At 56.9% G+C, this 15003-nt stretch overlaps 6 protein-coding genes across 6 annotated transcripts; 3 read left to right on the top strand and 3 right to left on the bottom strand.

Moving 5' to 3' along the window:
• The first annotated feature begins 582 nt into the window (after positions 1–582).
• P884DRAFT_51753 (V-ATPase proteolipid subunit C-like domain-containing protein) lies at positions 583–1819 on the top strand. Its single transcript, XM_069445938.1, has 6 exons — positions 583–732; positions 841–871; positions 956–1038; positions 1110–1228; positions 1286–1456; positions 1513–1819. Exons 1-6 carry the CDS (start codon positions 685–687, stop codon positions 1553–1555), a joined length of 495 nt encoding a protein of 164 aa, XP_069301131.1. The 5' UTR covers positions 583–684; the 3' UTR covers positions 1556–1819.
• Positions 1820–2079: 260 nt separating this feature from the next.
• On the bottom strand, positions 2080–3801 carry P884DRAFT_326972 (uncharacterized protein). The gene is made up of 3 exons (XM_069445506.1): positions 3193–3801; positions 2452–3114; positions 2080–2297 (listed from the first exon to the last, which is right to left on the bottom strand). Exons 1-3 carry the CDS (start codon positions 3317–3319, stop codon positions 2188–2190), a joined length of 900 nt encoding a protein of 299 aa, XP_069301130.1. The 5' UTR covers positions 3320–3801; the 3' UTR covers positions 2080–2187.
• Positions 3802–5679: 1878 nt separating this feature from the next.
• P884DRAFT_254845 (5'-nucleotidase) lies at positions 5680–7574 on the top strand. The gene has a single exon (XM_069440930.1). The coding sequence runs from the start codon at positions 5768–5770 to the stop codon at positions 7364–7366; it is 1599 nt and encodes a 532-aa protein (XP_069301129.1). The 5' UTR covers positions 5680–5767; the 3' UTR covers positions 7367–7574.
• On the bottom strand, positions 7575–8723 carry P884DRAFT_254844 (Isy1-like splicing factor). Its single transcript, XM_069440929.1, has one exon. It carries the CDS (start codon positions 8519–8521, stop codon positions 7778–7780), a length of 744 nt encoding a protein of 247 aa, XP_069301128.1. The 5' UTR covers positions 8522–8723; the 3' UTR covers positions 7575–7777.
• Positions 8724–11858: 3135 nt separating this feature from the next.
• P884DRAFT_274810 (Dolichyl-diphosphooligosaccharide--protein glycosyltransferase subunit WBP1) lies at positions 11859–13509 on the bottom strand (the record flags this gene model as incomplete). Its single annotated transcript, XM_069442767.1, has 4 exons — positions 11859–12290; positions 12388–13106; positions 13182–13292; positions 13365–13509. 4 exons carry the CDS (start codon positions 13507–13509, stop codon positions 11859–11861), a joined length of 1407 nt encoding a protein of 468 aa, XP_069301127.1.
• Positions 13510–13929: 420 nt separating this feature from the next.
• Positions 13930–14897, top strand: P884DRAFT_326968 (uncharacterized protein). Its single transcript, XM_069445505.1, has 2 exons — positions 13930–14388; positions 14543–14897. The coding sequence occupies exons 1-2, from the start codon at positions 14199–14201 to the stop codon at positions 14599–14601; spliced, it is 249 nt and encodes an 82-aa protein (XP_069301126.1). The 5' UTR covers positions 13930–14198; the 3' UTR covers positions 14602–14897.
• Positions 14898–15003: the final 106 nt, after the last annotated feature.

Raw genomic sequence — 15003 nt, 5'->3', positions numbered from 1 at the left:
AGATCGAAAGCATAGGTGCATTTGTCAGTCTGCATCTGCTCTGGTAGGTAGTGTGCACGGGCTTCAAGTCGAAGTTGCTTCGGGGCTGCACAGTGCGATCAATTCGCCCAACGAGAGCAACTGCCGAAGTTTCAAGCGAAACCATGTGAAGCTAGGTTTAGCTGGTTCAATTAGTGCGTGACCTACGCAGTATCCGTGCTAGTTACGGGAACCGTACCAAATAACTAACTAACCACCTTGCACTGCGAACTTGCGTGCGCCTAAATACCTGTACCGGAGGTACCAGGTACTTCTCAGCTGTGTGTGGGTGGGAACTCTCCGTGGAAGTTGTGAGGCAACGCCGAGGATCAATACCATCTTCCGCACTGCGATTTGGATCCTGGGCCGGATTCTGACGGGGGATCGACGACCGAGGGGTGCAAGCACGCAGAGTCTGTGGCACGGCAACATGGAATACGCGTAGTAGAATAGGACGGCTACCAATAGTTAAATCACGTGACCTTCAGGGCTGTTGGCTTCCGGTTGGATGTCTCGGCGCATTCGCAACGCTGAGCCGCTGCGGCCCTGTTGCTGTTGCCGAACCCGCCATTACGGTGTAGCCTCGCATCATCTGCGCAGCAACCCGACTGCGCTGACATCGACTCCATTCCCTTCTTCTTTACAAGGTCTGCACGGCTCTACACCATGGCGGATTCCGTGTATAGCCCCAAGTTCGCGCCGTTTGTCGGCATGGTAAGTGGGCTATTGTCCCTATTGCAGCATCTGTATCCTACCCTGGACGCGGGGAGGGAAGGACGTGACTGCCAGCGACAGCTGCTGACTAGAAGTTTTAAATTTTAGAGCGGCATTGCGGCGGCCATGATTTTTGGATGTGCGTGAGAGAACCCCCTTCCCGAGCGAACCTGGACCCCTCCGACGAAAGCGACGAACAGCTGACCCGGGACCGATCATGTAGGCATGGGCGCAGCTTATGGCACCGCAAAGTCTGGCATTGGTATTGCGGGTGTGGGCACTTTTCGGCCGGACCTGATTATGAAGGTAGGAAGAAGCTGAAGGCTACGTAGGTTCATTCAATGTGGGATGCCCCCCCGCTGACCGGCTCTCGACAGTGCCTGATCCCGGTCGTCATGTCCGGTATCATTGCCGTCTACTCCCTTGTCATCTCCGTCCTCATTGCCCAGGACCTTAACCCGCCGGCGCTGGGCGGATCCAACTATAGTCTCTTCAAGTGCGCCCCCCGCATCGAAACGAAGCTCCATTCCTGATACGCTGACATCTAAATCAGTGGATTTATGCATCTTGCTTGCGGGCTCTCGGTTGGCCTGACGGGCCTCGCAGCTGGATACTGCATTGGAATTGTCGGCGACAAAGGCGTCAGGTCGTACATGCAGCAGTCCAGGGTGTTCGTCGGCATGGTTTTGATTCTTATTTTCGGCGAAGTTCTGGGGCTCTATGGGTGAGATCAAACCTGACTAGAATAACAACACGGCAACATCACTGACAAATCCGCAGACTCATTGTTGCCCTGATTCTCAACACCAAGAGCAAGGGTTAAAGGGAATGGGGCCGGTTATGGTTTGCCAGAAGTTGTGTGCAAAACCTGTATACAAGTCGCGAGTCTGCTGACGGGGGGGGTCATTTAGAAAGCATTTGGTCTGGCGTTGACGGATGTGTACTTGACTCATGGGAGGTTATGAATCAGGCAGGTACGCCGGGAATTCGGACTTCACATCCGAAACCTATTTTTACCCCTTGAACACGCCGCTTCTCTTTGCCAATTTTTCCATCATTCAGGCCTGTCAGATCTAAACGACAATGAGGGCTGCTGCATGTAAGTGCCCAATGCATACTGCTGCTCCCATAGACACAAGTGAGGCAAAGTCGAACCATGTGACCTGCGAAGTAGTATCCAACATTCCCTCGAGATCCGACTCGGAAAAAACAGCTCCTTCAACCAGCCCATGCAAACTCGAACCGGAATGCCAATACGGCAATCTGGCGATGCTAACCACCCGACGCCAAATACCCTCCCAATGCAAGAAGATAATGAGCCTATGACTAGGACAGAACCCTCGAGGAGGAAAAAGGAGCGAGGAGTAGCAAGGCAATGCGAACCATGGCAACCTGAAGCCGACAACGCCTAACCATCAAACAATGCGTCGAAGGAGGAAGCGTGTTCCGTCTCTTTCAGAAACGCGCGCCAATGCGGAACGGGAGCCTGCTGTTTGTTCGCTTTTCGATATCCTTCCGGAACCGCTTCCAGTTCCGCTCGCGCTCCTCGCGGTCTCTCATTTGTGCTGAGTGAAAACAATTAGCCACTGATTCTTTCTTGCTCCTACGCAGAAACAAGCACGAGGCCAAAGAAAAAAAAAAAAGAGGAAAGACTAAAGGGACGAGAAAAGAGGGGGGAGAAGGAAAAAAGATATACGAGAACACGACGGAATGACTTACCCAGGAACCAATCCCACCTCCGGTCCTCCCTGATCAGAATCTCGTCCCCGAGGTTCCTCTCCCGCGCCAGCCGCTCGGCCCGAGCCCGGGCCGCCGCCTCCTCCCCGACCAGGTACGGGTCCTCGAGCGGCCGCACCCGGTTCAAGCTGTTGCGCTCCTCCTCGTCGATCCTCTCCAGCATGACGCGCCGCAGCATCGCCCCTTCCAGGTGGCTACCCCTGCCACTTCTGCTGCTGCTGCTGTTGTTGTTATTGATGCTGCTCGCCGCGCTCGCCCGCCGCAGCGCCACGTTCTGGTAGATGCGCGCCGTCGGGTTGGAGGCGCCGCCGCCGGCCGAGGACCACGTAGGCGTGCGGAAGTGGGCGAGCGAGGGCAGCTCGGCGGGCGGCGGCCGGGGAGGCCCCGGCGGGACCGGAGGCAGGCCGTATCGGCGCGGCGTTGACGAGTTGGAGGACGACGCGGTGCTGGAGCCGGAGCTGGAGCTGGAAGTAGGGGAGGATTGGAAGGGTTCGAGGTCGAGGAGGGAGGAGACACTGCCGTTCCGTGGGGCCGCTGTTGGCCTCGACGCCGTCGCTGGCGTCGGGTTGGGGCGGGCTGGTGGTGAGTAGGGAGGGAGCGGCTCGGGATGAGGGTTGATTGTGTGGTATGAGGGGGCGTCGGACGCTGGAAGGGAGCGGTTATGTCAGCATTCAACGACCATTGGGGAGGGGTAGCAGCTGTATATATATATATAAGACTTACTGTATGAAGGAGCTGCCGAGCGGATTGAGCGCACCGAGGCTGTCTCGAAGTCTTCTGCACTGAAGGACTCACGTGCGAGCCCCGGGCCTTCGTCTGCCATGGAGGTAGCCATAGGGGCTTCGGCCATGATACCGCACCAGATGGTGTGACTTGGGAAGACGACGAAAGAAGCAAAGAGATACGGTTCAAGGAGTGACGGCAGGAGTGTAATGTACTATAACCACCTGGGTTCTAGGTTGTGGGCATCTAAGCGCAATCACGAGGCGGGGAAGGAAGCTCTGAAGAAGAAGCAACGGGCAACAAGGTTAACCCAAGCCAGCTCCGCACCGTTGGAAAGCTGGATATCAGACGGTCTAGCGTACTCGAGCTCGGGTCGGCGAAAGGCTCCAAAGAGCGGGTAAGGTGACTGTCCCTTGCTCTCGTGGTCAACTTCTTGAAGAAGAAACATGAGGTGTGGGATGCAGGGGGGATCTGCGTGTTATTAGGAAAGTAGTCTAACGAACTGCAGGGCCGGTTGGCTTCGAGAACGGGACGAGCCAGAAGCGGCCCGGCCGCTGCGGGCGTTCAAATCCGTAGAACTAACTACTGGCTGCCCAGCCATCCTCTCGTGGTTGCGTGCCACAGACCGCTCCTCGGCTCAGCCCTCCCAAAGTGCTCCGAGAAGTGCTCCAAAGTTGTCGTAATGGGAGGGGGTTATGCGGGGTTGCGGCAGGGCCTTGGCACCACCTCTCACCCATCCACGTCAAGCTTGGCGCGGGTTCCGTCAGATTCTGGGAGTGGGTATGTCGTGCTCTCCACGAAAACGGGGCTGAGCCTGCAGGAAGACCTGACCCTCTCAGAACTATGGGCCGCACGAGATAAGCCCCGGCTGCTCCTTTTACCCTCGGCTGCCGTAACAGTTACCTCAACTCGAAAGTCTTTGGGGGGACCTAAGCCTCGTGTACCCCGAGGCCAGAAACCTGATATGGTATTGAAGTACTGCCTTTGTACTGTACACTACACAGTACCAGTACTTGCTCGCTGAGAGTAGGTTCGATCTGGCCTGGCACCCAGCGATCAGATCCGGCTCCATGGAAGGCTCCGTCCAGCTCTGTGTTCCCCAGCTTGGAACGGTTTTGCAGGTCTCGGCAGGAACGAGCAAGACAAGGCAAGGGCAGCTTACTCCACCGCATCTGCTGCAGGAACCATCCACCCTTGGAGGGAGGAAACACCGAGTGGGGGTTCTGTACCGCGGTACCTAGGTGTTTCTCCCAATGGTTGTGGACTTTTGGAGTGGTCCCATACCCGTATCGATTCGCCGGAGGCCCCGGGAACAGGGCTGTGTTTGCCGAGTACCCATCTTCTTTGCACCGAGGAGTTCCTCCTCTCGCGTTCCGGCCGCCCGCTGCATCTGAGGTATCGCGGTATTTAAACCTCCGAATACGCGACGGGTAAATTGTGTGAAACGAAGACCTGGAAGGTGGGAAATGGCGCGAGGAGATAGTCAATGGAATGGCGCGGGCGGATGATCGAGTGTGCGTTAACAAGGCCACCGGCTTCCCATCTCCCAAATTGCAGCGACCTGTTAAATCTGTCGCAGACGCCTCTCCATGACCAACTAGGTTGACATGTTGGTAAACGATGGCTGCTTGCTCACTGGCCGGTGATGCATTCACGTTCACGTCGTCAATCACCAAGCGAGAGTGGAATCGCGGACTCTTACCTGACGAGGCTTTTTCAAAATCTCACCTCTTCATTTCTGGTTAGCGAAACGGCTGTCTTACCACAGTAGACTTACATAGGATTCCGGGGGCCCTGTTGCTTCCCAGAGCAGAGCAGGCTATCTATAAAAGAATGTTAGCCGCCATCATCGAGCAAATGGTGCCTTATCGTTACAGGACGGTGTTCGGTGCTGTTGGTGCCAAGAAAGCCTGGTGCCACGAGCCAATACCTATCCGTGCACTATACTATGTAATCCGTACAGAGTAACTACTCCGGGAAGGTCACCCGCCCAGGACCCCTGTTGCTGATCAGAACCGGGGGTCTCCGGGGGGAGGTGCAGGGGCTCATGTGCCAGGCCGCCAAACCACCGGAGGGCGGGAGTTAAGAGTCAGCAACTCGATGACCGTCTCGAAGACACGGAACGCTCGATAAGCCCATCGCCTGGGTCTTGAAAAAGCCACGGCCAGCTGTAGGAGGGCGAGGATACCGTACAAGAATTGACGTTCCTGGTTGGGACTAGTTACTTCAAACCCGACGCGATGTTACAGAAAGCTGCCGTCATTGGCAGCGCGTTTGCTGCGCTTGCTCGGACGGTTGGTGCAGCGCAGCCCGGTGCAGCGCAGCCGGTGCCTGCGCCGATGCGGGATCTTGTATGGGGTAAACTCAACTTTCTACATACGTGAGTAAAGCCACCCATCATTTTCTGAGCTCTGCTCTGCACATCTCTGGACATCCCTCGCTCATTTGCGCAACAACAACAACAACAACAATAACAACAACATACAGGACAGACACACATGGCTGGCATGCGGGTCATTTGCAAGAACCTCAGTACTCGGCAGACTGGGGTGACTATGTCTCCTTCGCCGAGCACATGCGTGCGAAGGCCGACAGGGACGGCGTCGACCTCCTGCTGGTCGACACGGGCGACCGCGTCGAGGGCAACGGGCTGTATGATGCGTCCGATCCGAAAGGAAAGTACTATTACGACATCTACCGGGAGCAGGCTGTCGACCTCATATGCACGGGCAACCACGAGCTCTACGTCGCCTCGACTGCCGACCGCGAGCACCAGCGCACCGTGCCCAACTTCGGGCAGAATTACATTGCGTCCAATCTCGACTACGTAGACCCCGAGTCTGGCGAGAGGATGCCGATGGCGCAGAGGTATCGCAAGTTTCAGACCAAGAACCAAAAGCTGGATATCGTCGCCTTCGGCTTCCTCTTCGATTTCACCGGCAACGCCAACAACACGGTCGTCCAGCCGGTCGAGGAGACGGTCCAGGAGCAGTGGTTCCAGGACGCCGTTCGTGAAGAAGCAGATGTTTTCGTCGTGATCGGCCATGTCGGGGTGCACATGCCCGAGTTCAGAATCATCTTTAGGGAGATCCGCAAGCAGAACCCGCTGGCTCCCATTCTCTTCTTTGGTGGCCATGTCCATGTCCGGGATGCCACCGCTTACGACTCGCGGTCTTTTGCGGTGGCCAGCGGGAGGTACTTTGAGACGATCGGGTGGATGTCCGTCGACGGCGAGCTGGAGCGCACGGCGCACTCCGAGGACGCCGATTTCTCCTTCCACCGCAGGTACATCGACAACAACCTCGTGGGTCTGCATTACCACACCGGCCTCAACGAGAGCACCTTCCCCACCGAGCATGGCCGCAACGTCTCGGCCATGATCACCAAGGCTCGTGACGAGCTCAAGCTTGATCAAACGTTTGGGTGCGCTCCGAAGACCTTGTGGATGTCTCGATCGCCTTACCCGGGGAGAGATAGCATCTACAGCTGGCTCGAGAACGAGGTTCTCCCAGACGTGGCTGTCAATCCCAGCCGAGGAGATGTCCCACGTCTGGTTATCCTCAACACGGGCGCCATCCGCTTTGATATCTTCAAGGGCCCCTTCACTCGGGACACCACCTATATCGTCTCGCCGTTCCTCAGCACTTTTACGTATATCCCCAACGTGCCCCATCGCATCGCCCGGAAGGTCATCAAACTGCTGAATAGCGCGGGCAAGATCATGGAGTCGGGCCCGATGGACAACCGGTTCATGGCGATCCCGGAGCAGCTTGTCATTCATGAAGACATCGTCCATGAAAGCGCCGCGGCTGATGCGTATGCGGACGCCTTCGGGCAGAAGCCACTCGGGGCAAGCGCTGAGAAGCGACCTCGTCTAACCGAGGGTTACACCACTAAGGATGATATAGGAAGCGACGGCGACGATACCGTACATGCACCCGTCAACTTCTACGTCGTTCCCAACTGCGTTCAGGCAGAGGTGGAATTCCCGACGGACGGAGAGCCCGAGACGGTAGACCTGGTCTTTCTGGACTTTATCACCCCGTGGGTGCTGATGGCTCTGAGACTCCTCGGCGGCGAGTATCGCCAAAAGGACGTTCAACCCTACATCGAGGGAACGTTGACCGAATTGATGACTGGGTGGATCGAGAAGAACTGGCCAAAGGACTGCTAGGCTATGGTATATGGCGTTATATTTTTGGGTTATCTCCACGAGACACGTCCCCTGCTTGGTTCGAGGGAATACGTTCTGGGCGCCGACATTGGGTTGCGCGTTCCGGGCTGTCTTTATGAAATTTCTGACACACTCCTGTTTAACAAATCGCATAATACATAGACTGGGGGACTGGCGGTTTCAAGCAATGAGTAGCAGCATCATCATCATTCTGCCGAGCAATAATCGCCATAGAAAGGGGTACTCCGAGAAGACGGGCATTCCACCCCAAAGAAAGAGCCATATATAATCCCAGTCGTGACTTTGTTTTCCCGGTTGCACCGTGAAACGCCAAACCAACGCCTATTTTTTTTTTTTTTTTAAAAAAAAAACCCGAATGCTCCAGCGGAAGACGGACAGCAGCACCAGGGGCTATAACTGGTCGAGCAGCCTCCTCCTCCTCCTCTCGATCAGTTCCTGCTGGACCTCATCCAACGTAGGCAACTCCCACACTCTCCCGTCTCCCGTATCCCCCGGCAACGGTTCCCACCCGGGCGGCGTCTCGGCCGGGCCGGCCTTGGCCAGCGCGTCGAAGGCCATCTCCTCCCTGGCGCGCTCGTAGGCGAGCAGCCCGTCGTCCTCCTCGCCGGGGGCGTAGCCGTAGTAGGCGGCGTCGACGTGGCGGCGGAGGTCGGCGCGCTCCTCGAGCGGCTTCTCCTCCTCCTGGCGGGCCTTGGCGGCGGCCTCGAAGAGCTCCTTGACGCCGGGGAGCTCGCGGGCGCGGCCGAAGTAGCGGTACCCCCTGCCTCCGCCCGGGATCTCGCGGCCGGCCTCGTCGTAGACCTTGCCGCCGCCGCGCATGTAGTTGGGCCCGCCCAGGTTGCGGATCTGCACCTCCCACATGTGCTTCTCGCGCATCAGCTTGTTGATCTCGTCGTTGAGGTCGCGGATCTGGTAGTCGGACAGCGCCGGGTCCTGGATGCGCGACACCTTGCGCGAGATCTCCTTGAGCACCTGCCCCCGCCACTTCTCGCACGCCGGGATGCTGTCCTGCTCCGTGATGTTCCGCGGCCGCCGCGTCCGCCCCGCGTCGATGATGCCCAGGTCCGCCGCCTGCGCCTCGCGGAAGCGGAAGAGCATCGACTGGGCCTTTTCCGAGTTGCGCGCCTGTGTCATTCAAACGGAGGCGGGAGGGGGTTGTTTCACCACCCGCCCGCACCCCTTCTAGGTTAGGGTACTGTACTGTACTGCGCTCGCTCCGTAATTCGAGTTTTTGGGGGGTTTTGCTGGGCGGCGTACCATTTTGACTGGGTATGTCGGTGGACGACAAGACACACAAGTAAGTCCCCGGGGTGGTGGTTATCCTCAGAGGTAGGGCGGCGTGCGCGAGTAGCTTGGAGGTTAGGCGGTGCTCTGCGCGTGAGGGCTGAGGGTGACGGCGAAGGTTGTTGGTCCTGATATGGAAATCGTGCCAAAGGGAGGGAAGCTATGGCTTCTCCAAAGTTCGGCCCACCATTTCTACACTAGTGGGTACCTTAGGTACCGGTACTACGTAGTTAGGTGCGCACGCTCTCCAATCAATACACGTAACTAGAGCCTTGGCCCCACTTTGAATGCTTGTACGGGTACCATGTAAGTGTGTTACAAATTACACGGATTCTGTGAACTTCAGCGTTGATACCGAATACTCGAATGCGAGGTCGAGATTCTTGGTCTCATTCTGACCCTTTTCTCTTTGCCCTTTGCGCATGGAAGAGGGCGCAAAAACACGATTTCTAGACCTCTCCTAGCGTCCTCACAAAGTGCCGGCCACAACGCCGTCATCAGCGATTGTTTTCATCATCCCTGAGTAGTCGCTCCAGATGCAGCGTGAACATCTCATCGAGCACTTGAGATCGAGGGGCGTTTTCTGAGCACAACCACAATAGTTCCCATGACCTCAATCTTTGCTGCTGACGTAAATCATCCACTGGACGCCCAGAGCAATGAGCGCAGCTACAAGAGAGCTGGCCCCGATAGCCGTTCGCCAGTCTCCAAATACTGCTCGGAAAAGGAACGAAGAGCTGACCGTGAGAGTGACTGCCAGTAGCATGACTACGTCGTCCTTGAGCTTGACTTGAACGATTCGACATATCTCCGGTCGTCCCACGCAAAGCAAGGTACAGGGGGTGTTTGGGGCAATCCTGCCAAAGAACGATCAGGCATAGTGATTCTTGACTCTTTCCATTCCGGATGGGCTTTGCATCATGGAATGTGCTGGCTGAGATATCGGTAGCGGATGAAGAGTTCTTATCCTCCATATTTCCGTTTTGGGCTGAAGAGACCCCGAAACGTCTACCCTGATAGCCGACTCTTCGTCTACGTGCGGATGTCTCCTCCCCAGAACCACTGCTCGCGGGGGCAGTCGTGGGATGATGTCCGAGCATAGACGAACCAGCGCCGCGCTTATACTATCGCGTTTGATGCTTTCAGGCCCAAATGGTAGATCTTCGAATGGTGCCTGAGAGCTCTCAGATACGTTATCCATGTCATCCACCTGATCACAAAGAGAAAGAGACAAAGGTCGGCATGGTGAGGAAGCTAAACGAGACGATCAAATCATATAGGAAGGCTGAGCTAGGAAGAAAGTTGAACGAGAAGATCGCTTAGAACAGACTAGCAAGCTGAAGAGAGACAGTTGAAGCTGAACCTTGCCGCTACTTTATCTACCTCATTATATATATTGTCCTTGTGCCGTACATACGCGATGCAATGTAGGGAGTTGCACTTTGGGACGTTTTGCAGCGCTGTCCGCAGCCCACTGTGGCGCAAGCTCTTCCTGGCGAGTAAGCCCCACCCGGCGCGGTACGGTACATGCATACATATCCGTACATTACCTGGTAATAACTAACGGTCGCTTCGCTCGGTCAAAAACGCGGCTCAGCAGCGCCCAGCGCGTTCCCCTCTTCGCCATCGAACCCTCTCCGCAAGCAACGTCGCCATCGCCAGTTCGATGACAGCCATCGATCCCACTCCAGCCCGCATTCATCCCCTCGACGGCTATTGTCTTTGCCAGCAGTCTTAATTCTAGACTCACCGTGGCCGTAAAACCATCCACTGCTCGACCTGACCTGACCTGGCACACTGTCCCCCTCGTTAGTTTCCTTTAGTGATGCCGCAAGGTCGGCACCTAACGCGGCTTCCGCGCTGAACCCGGGCGCCTGGTCCGTCAGCTCTGCTAGCGCTTGCTTGATATCAAGTGATATCCGGCCACCGACGGCGCGCGCCCCCGTGCAACATCAAGAACAACAACCTAAACGCTGCAATGATGATGAACACTTCCAAAGCCAACTCATCCCGTCACGCGACGCGGATGGGGCTGAGGCCAACAAGAATGGATATCTGAGCAGCCGAGACGTTCTCTCTCTTGGTACACTCATTCCCCGAACTCTCGCAAGAGAGGCCGCCACTCCCACACCATCTCCTTTCTTCCACACCCCATTTTTTTTTTTTTTTTTTCGATGCCGGGCCCATACCAAGCGGTGCGGTTTCCTTTCCCTTTCTCCTTGCCATGACGACAAACCACAGATGCGGAGGTGCTCCGGCGCTGGAGCGGCTCTCTCTCCCCCCCTCCCTTCCCACCTCTTCCTGTTGCACTGCCGGTTCCGTACCGCTTCTCCAGCGGAGCGTGCAGCCGGTCAGCCAGGCAAGCAGGCGAGGAGGAGGAGGAGGAGGAGGAGGAGGAGAGGAGAGACGTTGTCTCGGCGTGACAGTGCAGCACTGATGACGGTTAATGTCTATATAAGTAGTTTTCAATCGGAGCAGCGAGTCAGGGAACGCCAGGGGGGTTCCGGATTTGCTTGGAATGGGTCAGGCGTTGAGCGGGTGGGGAGAAGTCGCTGGGGAGAAGTCGCTGGGGAGAGTGGACGGGGAAGCAATATGGGTGTGATTTTATACCCTTGGTTGTCCTCCGTTGGCACCAAGAGGCAGACCGAAACAAGAACAAGAGCATGCCCGGTGATGACGGAAGGTCCAAAAAGCCAAATTTGCAGGCAGCAGACGGGATCTGGCTTACCTACTGCGGTAGGCTTGCCTGTCGGGTTGTCAGTGGGAACATAAGAGAGCTGATCTGAGGGCATTGCTCCTGTTTTGGTTTCATCTCGTCCCTTCAGTTTGCCTTTCCCGTTTTTACCTCTATTCCTCGTCCCCTGACTTCCTTTTTCGCTCTTCATTCTTTCCGTATGGAACGAGGGCACGTGAAATGCGAATAGGAACAGTGTTTATCATGAGCACGATCAACCTTTGTCGAGGATTTCATCTCACTTTACACGACTGGGCGGGAAAGATCTGAAGCCATCCGTTTATTCATAGCTTTTTAAGGAGAATCGATATTTTACGCCTGCCATCCGGTACGGTGTATGTTGTATACAGAACGAAACCACAGCCACATGAGACGAAAATAATAACCGCCACCGTCTAGCACCCGTCACAGCATACATTCTGGCATGCCACATCCCCCCCCCCCCTCTCTCACTCACTGCGTCTTTTTGGTCTCCCGAGGCCCTCCCACAGGCGCGCTGTACAACCACAAGGCACAGAAAGCCAGCCAACCAGTCACGGTCACTCCGATGCCGGCAATCCACGGCCAGGCGCCGCTGATGACATAGCTGCGCGGCCACTCATTGTGGGCGATGTGTCGCACCGACACGGTATTCTTCTCCTCGACATTGGACAGGAACGGCCTCTTGTAGTTGACCTTGAAGTTGAAGATGCCGTGCTGGTCCGGCAGCTTGAAGGACACGCTGTAGGCCGACGCCGAGTCCGAGGACTGGGGCGCATCGAGGGCGAGCGGGAGGCGGTGGAAGGGCGACAGCATGGAGAATTCCAGCTGGAGTGCGTCATTCGAGGGGAGGGAGAAGGCCGTCCAGGTGTCCCAAGCGTATTCGGAGAGAGAGATTGTGTATTTCTGTTGGTAACTTGCGTGATTAGTATGAAGCGGAGGAGTAGACAATTAAAAAAAAAGAAAAGAAAAGAAAAGAAAGGGAGACAAAAGAATAACTCACCACGTCGTTCTTGATGCGGTAGATCTTGGGGTTAGACTCGTTGGCCGCCGCCGCCGCCGCCTCGTCGAGGTGGTGCTCGATCCAGTTGACCCGCAGCACGCCAATCTCGTTGAACGTCCACCCGCTGACGCGCTTGGCGAACTCGCGGTTGAACGTCTTGGCCGCCTTGTTGCCGCCCGCCTTGGTGACCTCGGCGTCGAACCACTTGTCCTGCAGCATCTCGGCGGAGCCGACCAGGGTGAAGCGCGCCGAGTTGCGGGCCTGGAAGGCCGAGACGAGGGCGAGCTGCTCGCCGGCCGCGAAGAGGTCGTCCACCACCTCGGCCTGCTCCTTGGGGTTGTAGCTGTAGGCGGTGCGCGGGGCGCGGACGACGGGGGTGAGGAGCGCGCTCTGGCCGAGGGCGGCGCCCACGCCGCGCGGGAAGGCGAGGACCTCGTCCCGGCCGGCGCCGGCGCCGAAGAAGTCCTTGACGTCCGGCCGGGTGGGGTGCGGGGGCGGCAGGACGAGCACGTCGTGGGCGTCGGGAGCGCTCGAGGCGTCGTAGCTGAAGTGGTCCACCACCAGGCCGGTGCGGTCGGCGGGGAGCTGGATGTCGAGTTCGGCGAGCAGGGAGACGAGCGAGCTCGGGGCCGCGACCCCGGAGCTGAGAGCCACGAGGATGTTGCCTCTGGCGTTCATGAAGTCGACGAGGATGTTGGGGGTCAGGTTGGGGCCGAGGCCTTGACGATTGTCAGCCGGGGGAGGTGCCATTATCAAACAAAGCAACATATTGGGGTAGTGAGAAGTCATAATACCTTTTGTCCTGGTCGGGAACAGGAGGATGTGGTCATAGGATCGCTCGCCGAGGTGGAACAGGGCCAACGATTCGCTCTTGGGGGTTTCAAAAGAGATCTGGAATCCTCGGCCTGCCAATTGTCAGCCAACGATGCCGTTGAAATTCGTTTCTTCCATCATTCCCAACTCCAATCATCACGTACTCTCCAGATCGCCCAGGAACTTGGAGTAATTGTCCTTATCGGCGACATCGTCCAGGATGGCCAGCAACCTGTTGCCAGATGTGCTGACGGCCGAGACCACGGCCGCGAAGACAAAGGCGACGAAGGAGGAGAGGAGCGACCGCATGGTGAGCTGCTGGCTTGAGGTGCGATCCCACTCCTAAACAACCGCGGTGTGTGAGTGGGTAGCGAGTGGAATCGACGGGCGCAAACTCGAAGTCGTCGAGTTCATGCCACGGAAGCTTGCCTCGTCCCGCGAACAGCTCCAGCAAAGCGGATTGGGATTCGCATTGGGTGATTCGGCATACGTAGCTTTGCCAAAGGGCGAGCCAGGGTCCCAGCTGGAAGGGACCCACTCGGCCTCCAATTCAGGTAACTAGGTAACTAACGTTAGCGCCCAAGCTTCCGGAGTTCCTGAGTGGAAGCCCATCGCCCAAGATTAGCCGCAGTTTCGCCGCAAAAGTCGCGAGAACCTCGAAATCCAATCCACCCGGCCAAGCTCCGTGCTCACCACATCCGACGACAACGAGGACGAACTGCCTCGCGCTCCTTCTGGTGTGCTGGCCAATTGACAACACAAGGTACGCCCCCATCGGATTTCCCGAACCAAAATATCGCCCTCCCTCTCCATACCGTTATCTATCCCTCGACCCGATCTCGTCTCCACAATTTCGTTCCGAACAAACAAACGACCGTTTTGTCGTCTACCGTCTACTTGGGGATCTAACCACTCACTCCAGATCCCCCATCTTCCCCAGGTTACCCTCCGACCCTCCTCAGCCCCCCGAAGAAAACACAAAGAGGACGCAAGAGACAATGAACGGCGCAACCCCGCGCTTCTGGGCCGGCCCCCTCCGCTACTGGCGCTGGGCCGCTCGCGAGCGCCCCGCCTTCTTCTGGTCCGTCGTCATCGGCGCCCTGGGCCCCGTGACCCTCGCCGTCGTCCCGCCCATCCGCCGCGCCCTGGGCGACGAGGACGCCGCTCCCATCCCCCTGACTTATCCGGGTACGTTTTTTCTTTCCACCCGACCAGCTGGCAGGGGCGAAGATGGAGAGAGTTGGAGAATTGGGGAAATGAGGAAATGATGCTGTGTAAGGCAACAAATGGAAAAGAAAAGAGATTGCTAACATGGAGATCTTCGATCTTCTGGCTTTGACAGTACCCACCGGGCCAAGGAAGACGTTGACCGGATATGACGATGACACCGAGAAGGATTAAGAAGGGGAAGCCAGAGTCGATGTTTCGAGTGTGGTTGGTCACGAGACGAAATAGTGGTCAAGCTCGAGCTCGTGCGTGTCTATGCGTACAACCGAGACGGTATCAGGCGGCTGGAAAATCTGTACATAACGGCATCGGGAGCGGCAGGGGGGTAAAAGAGAGAGGGGACGCGTGTATGGGTTAACACGGACATGGAACTCGGAGGCTGCCACAATGAAGGCACGTCCATGAGAGACAAAAAATGCATCCAGTTCTACCTTTACCTAACGCTGTTCGACCAAGAGATGAAATAAGACGACATTCGCATCCATGCTGTTTATCAACCACCCCCGACCAAGACTCCGCGTAGTCATTGAGGGAAAGAGGCAGAGCCATGCATTCCCTCGTTCTATATGCAACCCT

The sequence above is a fragment of the Thermothelomyces heterothallicus genome, assembly GCF_042370625.1.
Source record: "Thermothelomyces heterothallicus CBS 202.75 unplaced genomic scaffold P884_scaffold_2, whole genome shotgun sequence".
NCBI lineage: Eukaryota > Fungi > Ascomycota > Sordariomycetes > Sordariales > Chaetomiaceae > Thermothelomyces > Thermothelomyces heterothallicus.
Note: the sequence above shows the minus strand (reverse complement) of the source record. Positions and strands in the feature narration are given on the sequence as shown.